This window comes from Vigna angularis, chromosome 3, assembly GCF_016808095.1.
Source record: "Vigna angularis cultivar LongXiaoDou No.4 chromosome 3, ASM1680809v1, whole genome shotgun sequence".
Taxonomy (NCBI): domain Eukaryota; kingdom Viridiplantae; phylum Streptophyta; class Magnoliopsida; order Fabales; family Fabaceae; genus Vigna; species Vigna angularis.
Window position 1 is genome coordinate 23,416,192 of NC_068972.1, and position 15,950 is coordinate 23,432,141.

At 37.7% G+C, this 15,950-nt stretch overlaps 2 protein-coding genes across 2 annotated transcripts; both read left to right on the plus strand.

The window, feature by feature from the left end:
• The first annotated feature begins 764 nt into the window (after positions 1-764).
• LOC108326476 (metal tolerance protein 2) lies at positions 765-7,654 on the plus strand. The gene is made up of 12 exons (XM_017560002.2): positions 765-1,267; positions 1,356-1,425; positions 1,698-1,795; positions 1,953-2,107; positions 2,566-2,681; positions 3,838-3,934; positions 4,585-4,669; positions 4,917-4,979; positions 5,088-5,193; positions 6,539-6,684; positions 7,023-7,111; positions 7,198-7,654. The coding sequence occupies exons 1-12, from the start codon at positions 935-937 to the stop codon at positions 7,316-7,318; spliced, it is 1,479 nt and encodes a 492-aa protein (XP_017415491.1). The 5' UTR covers positions 765-934; the 3' UTR covers positions 7,319-7,654.
• A 774-nt stretch (positions 7,655-8,428) lies between these two features.
• On the plus strand, positions 8,429-11,047 carry LOC108324610 (uncharacterized). Its single transcript, XM_017557552.2, has one exon. It carries the CDS (start codon positions 8,429-8,431, stop codon positions 11,045-11,047), a length of 2,619 nt encoding a protein of 872 aa, XP_017413041.2.
• The last annotated feature ends 4,903 nt before the right edge of the window (positions 11,048-15,950 follow it).

Here is a 15,950-nt window from a genome sequence, read left to right on the forward strand (position 1 = left end):
GACCTTAATAAATCATTATCACTATGATAAGATTACAAAAAAATTTTCTCATCAAGAAGTTATTTCATTCTTTAGATTAATCCAACTAATTGGTTATTAAATATTTAATAGACTTAATAGCAACAACTCTCATAAATTAACTTTTAATTGCTTTCTTTACTAAAATGTTTAATCGTACTAATTCTCACAAATAAAATTAAGCACTTCATTAATAACTTTTTTATCAGTACCAATTAATTTAAAAGGAGCAAATGAGATTTGCATATTCATCCTTCAACCTGAATTTTATATTAAGTTTAATAAATTTGTTATTAACAAGAAGACATGATTATTTTTTTTTCTTTTTATCTTTAACTGGTTTATTATTTTGCATCTTCCCTCTTCAATTTTCTGTATACCTGTTCTTGAATGGAGAAAACCCATATTCCCTGATGTATATGAGATCATTAAAAGAAAAAAAAGTCGATCAACGAATTAAAAATAAAAAACATAAATAACAGTCACGACATTATAAGCTTTCTAATGAATATTCAATTACATTTTTTTAAACTCCTTAAAACTTAATTAAGTTTATGATTAAACTTAATCCCATACTCGAGCAACTTAATTTTTGCCATTCAAATTTAAGGCGGGCAGATCCGTAGGGAGTGGGTGTAGAATTGATTTTTATCCTTGTCCATGAGTCATGTTAAATGTTATATAGCGTTAAGATTCGTTGGGCACGTGGCAGAGCGGTTACGACTTCTTTTCCTTTCGACACGTGTCACACCTCGCATATTGCGTCAGATCGACGTGATTGTGAAGATGAAGTTGAACCACTTGACGCTGAAAGGATTCGGCGGTCGCTTCAGCAACTATCATCTAATTGAAGGGGAAAAAAACATTACAAGTTAAGAAAACCCTAGTTTAGATCTTAGAATCGGAAGAAAAAAGCATGGGGTTTAGATTGAGAAATCTGAATCCCTTATACCGAACATGCATTACACGCCTTTCCTCTTCGAATTTCCCCCCTCCGGTCTTGGAATCGCTTAATTGCCATCCATTACAGCCCTTTTTGACTGAAAATCCCGCATTCAAAATCCCAAAGAGATGGCATTTGGGTCATTCCCACCACGATGAACACGATCGCCGCCACAAGGAGGGAGAGAATATTTTCCGCTTGGGTCTCGCCGCCGACATCTGTTTAGCCACTGGAAAAGCCTTCACCGGGTATCTTTCCGGGAGCACCGCCATTATCGCCGATGCTGCTCATTCCATATCCGATGTGGTAAGTGCTAACTCTCACACTCACATACACTCGGTTTGTGCAACTTGTCTCCGGACATCGTTCATCCTCGTCATTGTTGGTTTCGCAGGTTCTTAGTGGCATAGCTTTGGTTTCTTTCAAGGTTGCCAAGGCGCCTAGAGATAAAGAACATCCATATGGTCGCTTGATTTGTACCTACACGCTACTCCATTTATCTCTCATGCATCGTGTTAAACATATTAGATATTCTGAATGAGTTGTTTGAATATAATTGGTTTGCTTATCTGACAGTTACATATAATTATAGAAATACTAATAACAATTGCATAATGTTCTTTTACTCTGTTATTTGTTGCGATTACTCATTAGGCTAATGATCGCCATTCATCTGTTCTTTACTGTAAGTTTTCTGTGTCATTAATGGTTATATTTCTCTGGTTTCTTATCTCAGGACATGGCAAATTTGAGACTATAGGAGCTCTTGGAATCTCTTGCATGCTTTTGGCTACTGGAGGTGGCATTGCTTGGCATGCTGTAGACCTTTTGATGGTATTGAAATTCAAACTTTGATCTATTTGTTGCTTCATTTATTCCCATGAATACACGATATAAAGAAATTTTGATTTAGCATTTTGTTAGGCTAATTATTGAAAGTGGATATTTTGTCATCTATTCAATACTTGAAGCCATTGTTATACACATGCAGGGATTGTTCTCACCTGGTCCTGAAATGGTTAGCCAGGCATTAGCACATGGACATGGGCATAGCCACGAGCATGGTGGACATCATCATGGAATTGACATGGATCATCCCATACTTGCTTTGAATATGACTATTGTGTCAATATGCGTTAAAGAAGGGTATTATTATTACTTAATATTAACTTTGACTAATCCTTCATTGGATGGTATCTGATACTTTTGAACCATGAGTGTAAGCTGAAAATCAACAAAGTTTGATGCAATCTCAAGTCAATGGGGGTGATACCAAAGTATAATGACCGAGTAGGAAAGCTTTAGACAAAAACGTTTGGTTGAATGAATCACTGGAAAAATTAATTAAGCTATTGCTGTGTTATGTTAGCTCAGCATTGTACTTCCCAGGGAATGTGTCCATGGTCACAGCTCCTTTACTTTTCCTCTCCTAGAAAAGGTCTAAATTGAGTTTCTTAACTTTTGGTTGGGATTCTGACATCATAACCTTGTAACTTAAATTCCCCTCATAGTTTCTTTTTCTTTTCATTGATGCCCTCATATGGTTTAATTAAAAAATGCATTACCAAGACTTGAGTGTCTATATCTGCTTTGCGAATTTGTAGGCTTTACTGGGTAACAAAACAAGCTGGTGAGAAGCAAGGTAGTGGACTAATGAAAGCAAATGCATGGCACCATCGTGCAGATGCAATTTCATCAGTTGTTGCTCTCATTGGAGTTGGTATATAACTTAAAACTTGTTTCTTTGAAAGGTTACTGTTATTCAGGAGAAAGTCCTATAATACTGGCTCCTAGTTCAATATATGTTGTCAGTCAGGTTTTCTTGCTTACAAGCCAGTGACAGTTGTGTTTATTTGATGGGTTATTATTATTAATCATATGGTATGATATTAATCATATAAGCACATATAAGTCAACAGTTTTTTATGGACATCTCTTAAAAATAAAAAGTGATTATATTCATTGAACTCCAGTTATATACTTTATCCTGTTTTGACATGTGAATTCATGGGCTGCTTTTGTCCATCTAGTTTTACTGGTACACTTGTAATGGATTTTCTGTTTTTTCTGCTACCAAAATTGACATAACTACATGTGGTCACTCACATTTTAGAGTCTCTGAAGTCTGAATAGGAGCTTAAGTTGTTATATGTGGACAACTCGTTTGAATTAATTGAATTGATCAGATGCTGTGGTTTTGTTTAACATTATAACATCAAAAAGTGAACTAGTGCTTTGTTTACTGTCTACAGAGTAGAATTTTCATTGATTTTTGGTTATTTAATTTACTGAATGAGTCTTTGTTTATGTAAATTGTCAAAGTATCATAATTGTTGAACTAGAAAAACCCTCTGATATTTCATTATATTTTATCATCCAAGACCTTGTATTTATATTTTTGGTAGAGTCCAAATTTAGTCCAAAAAGACTTATAGTTCAATTAGTTCTTCAAGGTTACTTTCGTAATTTGATCTCTCAAGTAAATTTAAACGTCTAATACCTAATAATTGATTTCCTCCGCCCATTTTGAGCTTAATATGGTTTACATGAAATGCTAGCCTGTGACAGCATCGTAGTACTTGATTATTATAGACTACTAATCAAACCATGAAATGCAAACTCGAAGATTTTTGTCAGAAGTATTAGACTAAAATGAAAGGATAGACAAAATTATTAAGGGTTTAAGTGATTAAATTAAATCAATGTCTATGGGAGTAAAGGATGATTGAATGTTTCATTCAGGACTAAAGTTGACCCTAAACCTCTAAATAAGTATTTCCTTTTCCATTCCTAGGCGTTTATTTTGGACACTTGATCCATTTATGCCTTAGGTCTTGCTTACATTCACTTATTATCGATTTTCTTCTCTATATTAGGAGGATCTATTCTTGGAATGAAGTTTCTAGATCCCCTTGCTGGACTTCTCGTCTCAGGCATGATTTTGAAAGCTGGAGCTGAAAGTGGTTACCAAAGGTACCTTTATCCGCTCTTCTGCAATTTATCTTTCACTTTGCCTACGTACGATGTCAGGCACATTTTTGAACCTGAGTTAAACAACTTAAGGGAACTAAGTGTATCCAGTACAAGGATACAACAAAATATTGAACAAACCTATGCTAGACATAGACATGTTCTGGATACCTGTAAATTATATTACATTTATGTTGTTGGATATGACATCTAATTAAATTTAACATGTATATTTGTATTTCCCAGAGGGATTTTATGTGTTAAACATACTTGTTTGATGGATGGTTGTCATGTTGAGCTGATCTTTTAATGATGCAAGTTTGACATATAAATTGATATGCTGTTTCTCTTCTATGTACTAATCGGTCCAGTTTATTGGCTAATGCAATTCATTTATTTAATAATTTCAGGCATATAGTTTACTACCTCTTTGTCCGTGCTTAATGGAAATTTGAATTGGGAAACTACTAGTATAACATAGAATACAAATGGCTGTAAAGTGACTCAAGATGTGTAACGACTTGGGAACTGATTCTTCCTAAACTAAGGGGGATAGAAAAAAGTTTATAGACTACTAGAATTATCTGCAGGCAATTTTGGTTATGTCCAAACTTCTAGCTCTAATTTAATTTCTGCATTTGATCAATTATCAGTGTCTTGGAATTGGTTGATGCTGCAATCCCGGCACAGCAGTTGGATCCTATTAAACAAACAATATTGCAAGTTGATGGTGTCAAGGTTTACTTTTTTTCTTCAAATATTCTTTTTAAACTGTTATTTTTGCAACCTTGAGAAACTTGCATATGATTTATTTTCCGGTGTCATCTTTTACTTGAAGAAATGTGTAAAATTCTAGTTTAATTTTTGTATGCACTTTAAACAGGTGTACATTAATACAGTGTTGGTGTTCTGTATAAAAATTTATCAGTTTAGATTACATTTTTTTGTTCATTTCTTTGAATTTTCTTTTTTAATTTGTATGCAGGGGTGCCATCGTTTAAGAGGTAGAAGAGCTGGTTCATATCTGTATCTTGATGTACATATTGAGGTCAGTTCTCCTGTATTTTATATTCATGTCACATGCAGTGTGTTATGTACTCATGATTGAACTGCATGCGTCAGTTTTTAGGGTTTAGTTTGTAGTTTTACCTTGCAGGTTGATCCTTTTTCTAGTGTCACTGCTGCACATGATATTGGGGAAAAAGTTCGTCACCAAATTCACAAGTCTCACCCTACTGTGGTTGAAATTTTTATACACATAGGTGTGTCTTTTAGCTTTATAAATTTCTTGTTATTTGTTTTCACAATTCTTTTTAATAATTGACATAGTTGTTACCCAAAGTTACTGTGAACCCCTATAATCGAATTTTAAATTGCAAATTGAATTGAATTAAATTTAGATGTACGATGAAAAATAACTTGAAATATATATAAATTATGTATAGTTCTATAAGGTTGGCTAGTTGGTACAAGCAGAAGAGGAGTCATAAGTCGTGGGTTCGAGTCCTTCTACCATTAACAACCAACATTTACCAATAAAAACAAACTAGGAATTGACCAAAGGGCCAGAGCAGAAGTAAGTTTTATATCAAGTCTGAACAAAAGTGTAAGCAATGAAATGTCAGGATAGGATGCAGTTTAATGGGGGACATAAGTCCCTGCTTTAGAAGAATGGAAGCTAAGCCATGGAATAATCTGACTGGTACTGAATTAAGATTTGAATGAGATTATTATTGTTGAAAATTATAAAATGGTAATTGTTCCATTTAATAAAAGTATAATTAATTATTTTTGTCTTTCAAAGTGTGTTATGTATTAGCAAGTGTATTTAAATCTCGAGTTGAGCGAATTTCTCACTCATTAACTGTCACTAAAGTATTATCTCCTTCGATTTTAAGTTGACCCATCTCTGCTATGCACCCTTATTTTAGCCGTTGTCCAAAGCTGAAAAACAGTATCTTGGGTTCTTATGAACCAACACAGTTGTCTCTCTTTCAGCACTTTCATGCATTTAATAAAAGTATGATTAATTATTTTTGTCTTTCAAAGTGTGTTATGTATTAGCAAGTGTATTTAAATCTCGAGTTGAGCGAATTTCTCACTCATTAACTGTCACTAAAGTATTATCTCCTTCGATTTTAAGTTGACCCATCTCTGCTATGCACCCTTATTTTAGCCGTTGTTCAAAGCTGAAAAACAGTATCTTGAGTTCTTATGAACCAACACAGTTGTCTCTCTTTCAGCACTTTCATGCAAACTGTTTGGCACTGGTACTGGACCATTGTATGGATAGAAAATGCTTCAGCCTGTTATGAATGTCATAATGAAGATTAAGTCTGTCACCACCATTGGTCCATTTCATTCTATATTATTTCACCCACCATAGTTCGGTGCATGACAAAATATGCCTAATTTTCTATTCATGCGGGCTATATTTTAAAATTGCAGCCTTAGAGCAACTTAAATTCAGTTATTTCCAGTGACGTATTGTAACGGGGTTTCTTAAATTTAAAAATCTAAACGACTTTTCTTTTTCGGTAGTGAAGGTGTTCTGCTGTTTTGCATCTTTTAACTCTAAATTTGTCTATTCTTATTTGTCTTTTGTAGATCCTGCAATGTCATATGCTTCTCCCTGCACAATAGATCAGCAAGATAGTTGGAGCGCAGACATGGACCAGCAGAGTATTGTTCCTGCTGAGGATGATAACATTAAAGAAATTGTTTCTGACATCATCTCATCCAAATTCCCTCAGGTAACATTTTGTATGCGAAAAGCAGAAGACAATCAAAGTAGGTTTTAGTTGTAATTTTATGTGAGTCTTTCCTCTATTTTGGGATTCTTTGATTTTATTGGTTCAATCTAAACGGATTATTCTGCAATTATTCATGTTCTCTTAGCCATAAAATTTAGGGAATTAGGTGGTTGCGGTTCTCTTAGTAGTATGAGTGTCTTGTCAAGTTTTTCTGTTTCAATATTTATTGAAGGTGGCTGAAAGACGCTTTCGTTTTTAATGGAAGTACTGTTGAATTTTAAAGGTAGGTTTAAAATTACTTGTGTATTCAATATTTAATTGTGTCTCGCGGGTTTCAGATGCTAGTTGAGCGCATAACTCGCCACACGTTTCAAAGCAAGTTAGTTCTTCAAATTGAGGTTTCCATGCCACATGATATCCTAATTCGGTAATTTCTCTCGTCTCACTTTTTTAGTCAGTTTGGTTGTGAATTTGTTCAGTCTCTTGTGGGGACTTATGTTTATTTATCCACAGGCATGCAATGGAAATGGCACAGCAAGCAGAGAAAGAGATTTTGAAGGCCGTCTCGAATACAATTCATGTTTGCATTCAGCTGCGTTTGGGGCAACCATTCCCACAGATCAGTCATACTTAGGACCATCTCCATCGGTTATGGAAAGCCAATTTTTTTGTTACTCCACGCCTCTTTTTACTATGACTTAAGTTAAATAGATTATTGCAATATAGCTCTGGTACCTAGTCTGATAACATACCAGCCAATGACTTCGAGAATTTCTCAGGAGGTGGAAAGGTGAAGAGACCTCATAGCCCTGCAAAATTACTGAATGTGGCTAAATAACGAACCTCTTGGAGTACAGTTGTTTAATGGCAGATTTGTTCCTTTATTAGCACCGTGTAAGTCCAAAGTTTCATCAAAACCTAAAACTTTTCCGTCTGCAGTGTTGATCAGCATTAGATATTTTTTGCAATACCTCCTGCTTTTTAGCTTTGGATTTATTGGGTTCCTAACATCCATTGACCAATTTCATCCATTTTATGATGCCTATGCAGTGGTTTAGGCAAAGACGAAAATGATATATCGCATTTTGTGTGTAATTTCTTTTGGACATTTTATTATATATACACAAAAGAAGTATAGACATTTTATGAAATGTGGGAATAATGAGAAAAAGACAATGTTATGAATTGCGTTGTTCACATTATACAAGCCACTAATGGCATGGTCTGCCGTTAATCCAAACCCAGTCTTTTAATCAAGTTGATTGTAAATTAATGTTTGAATATTTGTTAGGTAATTAAAGGTTTACGTGAGAAGGGGTAAAAAAAAGGGATGAAATAAGTAGTGGGAGACGGTGGTTAGTTGGTTAGAAGAGAGAGGGAATATAAATAACAAACAGATTAAGGAGAGAGGGTATCGAATATTATTTTGGAATTGAGACTGGACCTTGTGGCCAGTGGAGGAAGGGAGGCTTCCTTGGGGGGAGAGATAGACACCTGGATTCACCTTTTCTATACATTACAGAGGAAATAGAAATATAGATACATGCATATTTCTTTATACTATTGAGTGTGTGTGTATTTTTGCTACTGTTCGGCTCCTTGTATAAAGGAACCTAACAGATTTGGTCCGACCTGTCGGATCAGTTTCGGAGAGGAGAAGAAGGAGAGGTAGCGAAGAAGCATGGGGGGGCGAATGGGGGCGATGGAGGCGACAATGGAGGAATTGTAGGCAGAGGTGAGGGCGATGACTCTCGCTTTTCAACGAACCTTAGGAAGACATTCCAGGAACCATGATCAGAGCTCCGCAGGGAGCCACGACTTCGTCAATGCTGACCGTGAACGACGATCACCAGAGAGTTCGGAGGAGGAGTCGGAAGAGGATGGAGGAGATGTGCAACGAAGTTGGATGAAACGTGTTGAACTTCCAACGTTCGAAGGAACGGACCCCATGGGCTGGATAACGAAGGCCGAAAAATTCTTTGATATCCAAAACGTGACAGAGAGGGAGAAAATGAAGCTGGTATATATCTGTATGGAGGGAGGCGCTAGTTATTGGTTCCGTTTTTGGCGGAAGAAGACTAGACATCCAACTTGGAGCATGTTCACTGCCGCTCTAACACGGAGGTTTGGAGACTTAAACAGGGGCTCTGTTTATGAAAAATTGGCTGCCGTGCGACAAAGGGGAAATGTCGACGAATATATACAGGAGTTTGAAGTACTGGTGGCGCAAGCAGCCGGAGTGAATGAGGAACAACTTTTGGGATACTTCTTCGCTGGGCTACAAGAAGGATTAAGATATCTGGTGAGGCCGCATGACCCACGCGATCTGTTGACGGCAATGGAGCGAGCACGTGAGGTCGAGCAAGCGGGTTCTGTATCGCGAGGTAACAGTGGAACGGGAGGAAAAGGAGGGGTGACCTGGGGAAAGTATTCCTCGAGCTCAGGTACTGTCGCGAGGACGGAGACCTATCGCGACGCGTCGGAGGGATCGGTAAACGTCGGCGGGGTCGGCGGTGGATCGGGAACAAAGAAGGAAGGCGTTTCTAGCAATGTAACCGCCCGAGCTGGTAGTAGCGGAGGAGGGAATACTCAAGGAAGAGGAGTAAGAATGTTGCCTTATCCCGAATATATAAAAAGGCGTGAAGAAGGGCGTTGTTTCCAGTGCGGTGGCCCATACAGCCCGGGCCATCGGTGTGCTGAAAGGAGTATGAGAGTGATGATTTTGGCGGAAGAAGGTGAAGAAGAAGGAGTCGAAGAGAAGATCGAAATGGTCGAAATGGAGGAACCGGTGATGGAACACACGGTGATGGAACTGTCAGGGTTGTCTGCCGGAGGACAAACCCAATCGAATACCATGAAGATGCAAGGATGGATGAAGGGGAGGAGAATTCTGGTGTTAGTAAACAGCGGAGCTAGTCATAGCTTTATATCCACCAGATTGGTGAAAGAATTGGGTCTGGAAAGCATTGACACCTATCCCTATAAAGTGTGCTTAGGTGATGGACAAAAGAAAATAACCAGTGGATATTGCACAGGGGTTACCGTGAAATTGGATGAGCTGGAAGTTAGAGATAAACTATATCTATTTGAGTTAAGCGGTGTGGATGTGATATTAGGAATCACTTGGTTAGCCTCCCTAGGAGAAATTAAAGTGGATTGGGGACACCTAATTATGAAGGTGGAGGTTGAAGGGAAAGTAGTGGAGATAAAAGGAGATCCCACTTTAACACGTCGAATGGTGACACCCGAAGTCCTCTTAAAAGAAAAGGAGATAGAAGCCATGACTCTCGTGTGGAGCTTAAGTCAAGCAGAAGCGGTGGAGGGAGATGGGAAAACCGGGAGATGGACACTGACTCAAGAGGCAGGGCTGAAGCAGATTTTGTCAGACTTCGAAGGAGTATTTCGAGAACCTCAAGGGCTGCCACCTGAGAGGAAAGTTGATCGTCGAATACCCTTGAAGGAAGGAACAGAGCCCATAAGTGTCAGGCCATACCGCTACCCACACCTCATGAAAACAGAGATAGAGAGACAAGTTGAGGAAATGTTGAAGCTCGGTGTGATTCGTCCCAGCAATAGTCCATATTCAAGCCCATTAATATTAATGAAAAAAAAAGATGGGAGCTCGAGATTTTGTGTAGATTACAGGGCACTGAATAGAGTCACAGTGGCAGATAAATACCCAATACCAATTATAGAAGAACTGCTGGATGAGCTTCAAGGGGCAAGGTATTTTTCTAAAGTTGATTTAAGGGCTGGATATCATCAGATCAGGATGAAAAATGAAGATATTCCTAAGACAGCCTTTAGAACGCATCAAGGGCACTACGAGTTTCTCGTTATGCCTTTTGGGTTGACAAACGCCCCTGCCACGTTCCAAGATATGATGAATTCTGTGCTCAGGCCATTTTTGAGGAGGTGCGTGTTAGTTTTTTTTGATGATATACTAATATACAATAAATCTTGGGATGAACATATGCAACATTTACAACAAGTTCTGGAGGTGTTAGCACAGCAGAAATTATTTGCTAATAGAAACAAATGCGAATTTGGGAGAGAACAAATTCGTTATTTGGGGCATAAAATTTCAAAGGCGGGAGTTGAGATGGATGAGGAGAAGGTTTCTGCGGTGACAGCATGGCCCGAACCAAAGAGTATCAGAGAGTTGAGAGGGTTTTTAGGTCTGACTGGATACTACAGGAGATTCATCAGAGGTTATGGGAAGATCACTCAACCTCTCACCAACCTACTTAAGAAGGGGAAGTTTGACTGGTCTCTTGCAGGGGCAGAGGCAATGCAGAGACTCAAAACAGCAGTCACCACGGCTCCAGTATTAGCTTTACCGGATTTCTCTCAAACCTTTTAGGTGGAGTGCGATGCATCGTGCACAGGTTTAGGAGCAGTTCTGTCTCAAAACAGAAAACCAATAGCTTATTTTAGCAAAGCTCTTTCTGAAGTGTCACTCACCAAATCTATTTATGAGAAAGAATTGATGGCTTTGGTGTTAGCCATCCAACACTGGCGATCCTACCTTTTGGGCCAAAGGTTCGTTGTTTATACTGACCAGAGGAGCTTGAGATATTTGTTGGAGCAACGTATTACTACTCAAAATCAGCATAATTGGCTGGCTAAATTACTAGGGTATGAATTTGATATTGTTTATAGGACTGGGGCATCCAATAAGGTGGCGGATGGGCTCTCAAGAAAAGGGGAGGAATTGGAGGAGGGAGAAAAAGTACTGCACATGATATCTAGGCCCTATTGGTCCAATTTCCAGGAAATTATGGAAGAGGTTGAGAAGGATGCAACTCTAAAGAAAGTGATGGAAGATATAAGGGCAGATCCGAATTCACATCCGGCGTATACCCTGGAACATGGGAGATTACATTACAAGGGGTGGTTGGTTTTGTCAGCACAATCTTCCTAGATACCAAAACTATTAACAGAATTCCATAACACGGTCATAGGAGGGCATTCAGGAGTCTATAGAACATATAGAAGGGTGGCACAATCCCTGTATTGGACAGGAATGAAGACGACAATCACCGACTACGTGGCTGGCTGCCTAGTATGCCAACAACATAAGTACTTGGCATCCTCACCCAAAGGTCTCTTGCAACCTTTACCCATTCCTAAAGCAGTATGGGAGGACATCAGTATGGATTTTGTGGTAAAATTACCTAAATCGCAAGGATTTGACACTATACTTGTGGTGGTGGACAGACTTAGCAAATATGGCCATTTTATTCCCATTAAGCATCTGTATACAGCAAGGTCTATAGCTGCAGTATTTGTGAAAGAGGTGATTAGATTACATGGTATACCTATGACCATTGTTAGTGACAGGGACTCAACATTTTTGAGCATCTTTTGGCAGGAGATATTTAAAAATCAAGGCACACAGCTTAAGATGAGTACTACCTACCATCCAGAGACAGATGGACAAACTGAAGTATTAAACAGGGTACTCGAAACATACTTACGCTGTTTTAGCTTAGAACAACCTAAAAGTTGGAGTTTGGTGTTACTTTGGGCAGAATATTGGTACAATACCAGTTATCAAGGGGCATCTAAGTGCACACCCTTTGAAACTGTTTATGGCAGACTTCCTCCCACACTCACACGATTCATCCCTGGGGAAACAATGGTAGAAGCAGTAGCCCAAGACTTGCAGACACGTGATGAGGCTTTACAGCAACTGAAATGTCATCTGGCCAAGGCCCAAGCCCAAATGACACACTTTGCCAATAAGAAGAGGGTGGAGGCCAAAATCAAGGTAGGGGATTGGGTATTTTTAAAAATCAGACCTCATAGGCAAACATCTATGTCAACAAGACTCCATCTGAAGCTGTCTGCACGATATTATGGTCCTTTCCGCGTGGAGCAGCAAATAGGCCCAGTCGCCTTTCAACTACAACTACCAGAAACAACAAAAATACATCCTATTTTCCATGTGTCCCAGTTGAAGTTAGCTATTGGAACACATTCAGTTGAAGGCACCCTCCCAACTGAATTGTAGGATGACAACCCACGATATACCCCAGTGAAGGTGTTACAGCGAAGGAACCAGCAAAATCAGGGAAAGGAGATACCCCAAGTTCTCATACAGTGGCAGGAGAATGATATTGAAAGTGCTACTTGGGAGGAGGAGCACTATATCACACAGCAGTTTTCTAACTTCAACCTTGAGGACAAGGTTGATAATGAGGGGGAGGGTAATGTTAGGCAATTAAAGGTTTACGTGAGAAGGGGTAAAAAAAAGGATGAAATAAGTAATGGGAGACGGTGGTTAGTTGGTTAGAAGAGAGAGGGAATATAAATAACAAATAGATTAAGGAGAGAGGGTATCGAATATTATTTTGGAATTGAGACTGGACCTCGTGGCCAGTGGAGGAAGGGAGGCTTCCTTGGGGGGAGAGATAGACACCTGTATTCACCTTTTTTATACATTACAGAGGAAATAGAAATATAGATACATGCATATTTCTTTATACTATTGAGTGTGTGTGTGTATTTTTGCTACTATTCGGCTCCTTGTATAAAGGAACCTAACAATATGTTAAGTCACTATTATATTATCTATTTTTTTTCTATAGTTTTCTCAACAAAATACTGTCAGTTTGGCCTGAATAATTTTAGATTTTCTCTAGTTTTATAAAATCGTAATTTTGTTATATAGTTCTTTCTAAAATTGGAAGCATTATTTTACTTTTATTACCGCTATTATTTTAGACTATATTGCCTCAAGAAACATGAAATATGTTATTCAATTACTAAAATTGACATTTTTTCGTAGGATCTAAATCTATAACGTCATAAAACAGTATTATTATTTTATGTTATAATACCTATTTTGGTTGGGAATGTTCGAAATGGTCCCAATTTTTTTTGCTGTTTAATGTTGTCCTAAAGAATGTAAATTGTGTTCAATTTGGTCCTTTTTGTAAACGCCGTTTAAATCATTAACGGCCAGATGTCCAGATGTGCAATTACAGAATAAAATCGTTGACACATCATCATCATCTCCACAGAAACCCTAGTTCCCTAACCTTGCCAATGCCCTTGTCAACCACGTTGTGTCGCCACCATGAAATTGTGTCGTCACTAGACGACCACCAAACCCCAACATCGGACCACCACCCATCATCCTCACCAACATCGTCGTGGTAGCCCGTCACTAATACAGAACGCGAACGCCAAAGTCGCGAGTCCTCCATCATCATCTTTAGCTTCTTCCTCGACTTCCATCTCCACCATGAAACCCTTAGCAGGCTGCCATTCTCCACCACCATCAAACTCACCGTCAGCCGCGAGGTCCTCCACCAGATAGCGATTTCATTAGAGCTGTCAAAACGGGTAACCCGGCCCGACCCACCACGGGTTGGTGGGTTAAACGGGTTGGCTCATTTTCTCACTTAATTAACTTCTTTTTCACTCTCTTCTTCTGAGATTCTTATAACATGTTACTTTGATCGATCAAATTGAAACAGTAATAATTGGATCAATTGATATAAAAGAAAATAAAACAAAAGAAAAATATTGTTATATATATTCTAAGCTATGAAGCATAAAATTTTGCCAAAATTTAGTTTAATGAGACACACATAACCGTTTGACCAATAAACTACATATAGTCGTTAACAAAAATATATAGCACAAGATAAAACTGTCATGCTTGTAGATAGGTCTAAAAACAAGATAAAATAAATGATATATTCCTGAATTATCCAATCTATAATATTATCCATCTATTAAATTGGAGTCCTGAATGAATAAATCCATAGTATTATGCTCTCTTGAAGCATCTTCTTCTTTATCTTCATCTACAATAAAATAAAAAATAGTGTTAACTAATAATATTGAAACACAAAGTAATAAATAATTAAAGACATATGAGAATAACAATAATGTTACCTGTTAGTTCAAAACCATGCAACTAGTTTTGAGTTAAAATAAGGTTTAATAGGTTCGGAGGTCCCTATATTTGTGTGTTTGTTTCAATTGGGTCCTCCAATTTTGAAAGTGATCAATTGGGTCTCTAATTTGGTAAAACTGAACCAATAATGCCCTTACCGTTAATTTTAGTGGACGGCGTTAAATTTAATGTATCGTGGCATGCTGACGAATCAATTAATTATGACGTGGCGCATAGGGGTATAATTTATTTTATTTTAAGTTTAAAATAAAATCCTTTCTAGGGTAAGAACCTGGCTCTCACACTCTTCCTCTTCCAGATTCCCTTTTGACTTCAAACCTTCTTCACCTTCTTCTTCTTTTCCATTCTAAACATATTTTTTTTTATTTTTCTCAAACCACTATCAAACATTCCAACAAAATAACACCAACTCCTCCATTAATCGGTAACCTCCTGTAGATCGATTCTCTTTAGTTTTTCATTTTTTGTTTTATATATATATATATATATATATATATATATATATATATATATATATATATATATATATATATATATATATATATATATATATATATATATAAGCAAACCACACCATCTGAACAGAGATTGAGATTGCAATAATGGACGAAAGCGTGAACGGAAAGCAGCGAAGTGTCTCTGTGCAAAATGAGATGGGAGAGGAAAACAACGAAGGAAAATGATATTTTCTTAAACCTCGTTTTGATGTTGCAGCCAAAAACCATGGTCATAGACAGTTTTCTTAAACATTGCAGCCAAAATCACGATCCCACAATTTTTCGTAACCTTGCTTATCCACACAGGAAGATCACAGACCCAATTGTCAAAAAAAAAATTGAATCGAAATTATGACACTTTCTCTCCAAGTTTTTAGCTTTAGTTAGAGACAATGGAATTGAACTCCCCAGGAACGAGAAATTCCACTACAAAAAGGGAAAGTGCAGAACTTTGAATTGGGAGAACCCAGAAACGAAATTTGAACAGGAATGAGACCTAATTGGGAACGAGAGAGTGGATTGAGAATTAATGAAAATTTGGGAGAGGAATGAGACAAATGATCGAAGAAAGAAGAAAGGAAATTGGATGAGGGTTCTGAACTGGAGATGAAAGGGTTATATATTAAGGGTATGGTGATTGATGAGTGAAATTTGATGAAGATGATGGGGATTGAATTTCATTACATGAGAGAGAGAGGTAACAGAGATTGAGAAAAGGCTCAAACGGTGCCACCTGGATGCCTCAGCTTGCCACCTATTAAAAAAGGTTAGCGTCATTAACTGTATTTAACGAAAAGGCTATTATTGAATCAAATTGACCAAATTAGGGACCCAAT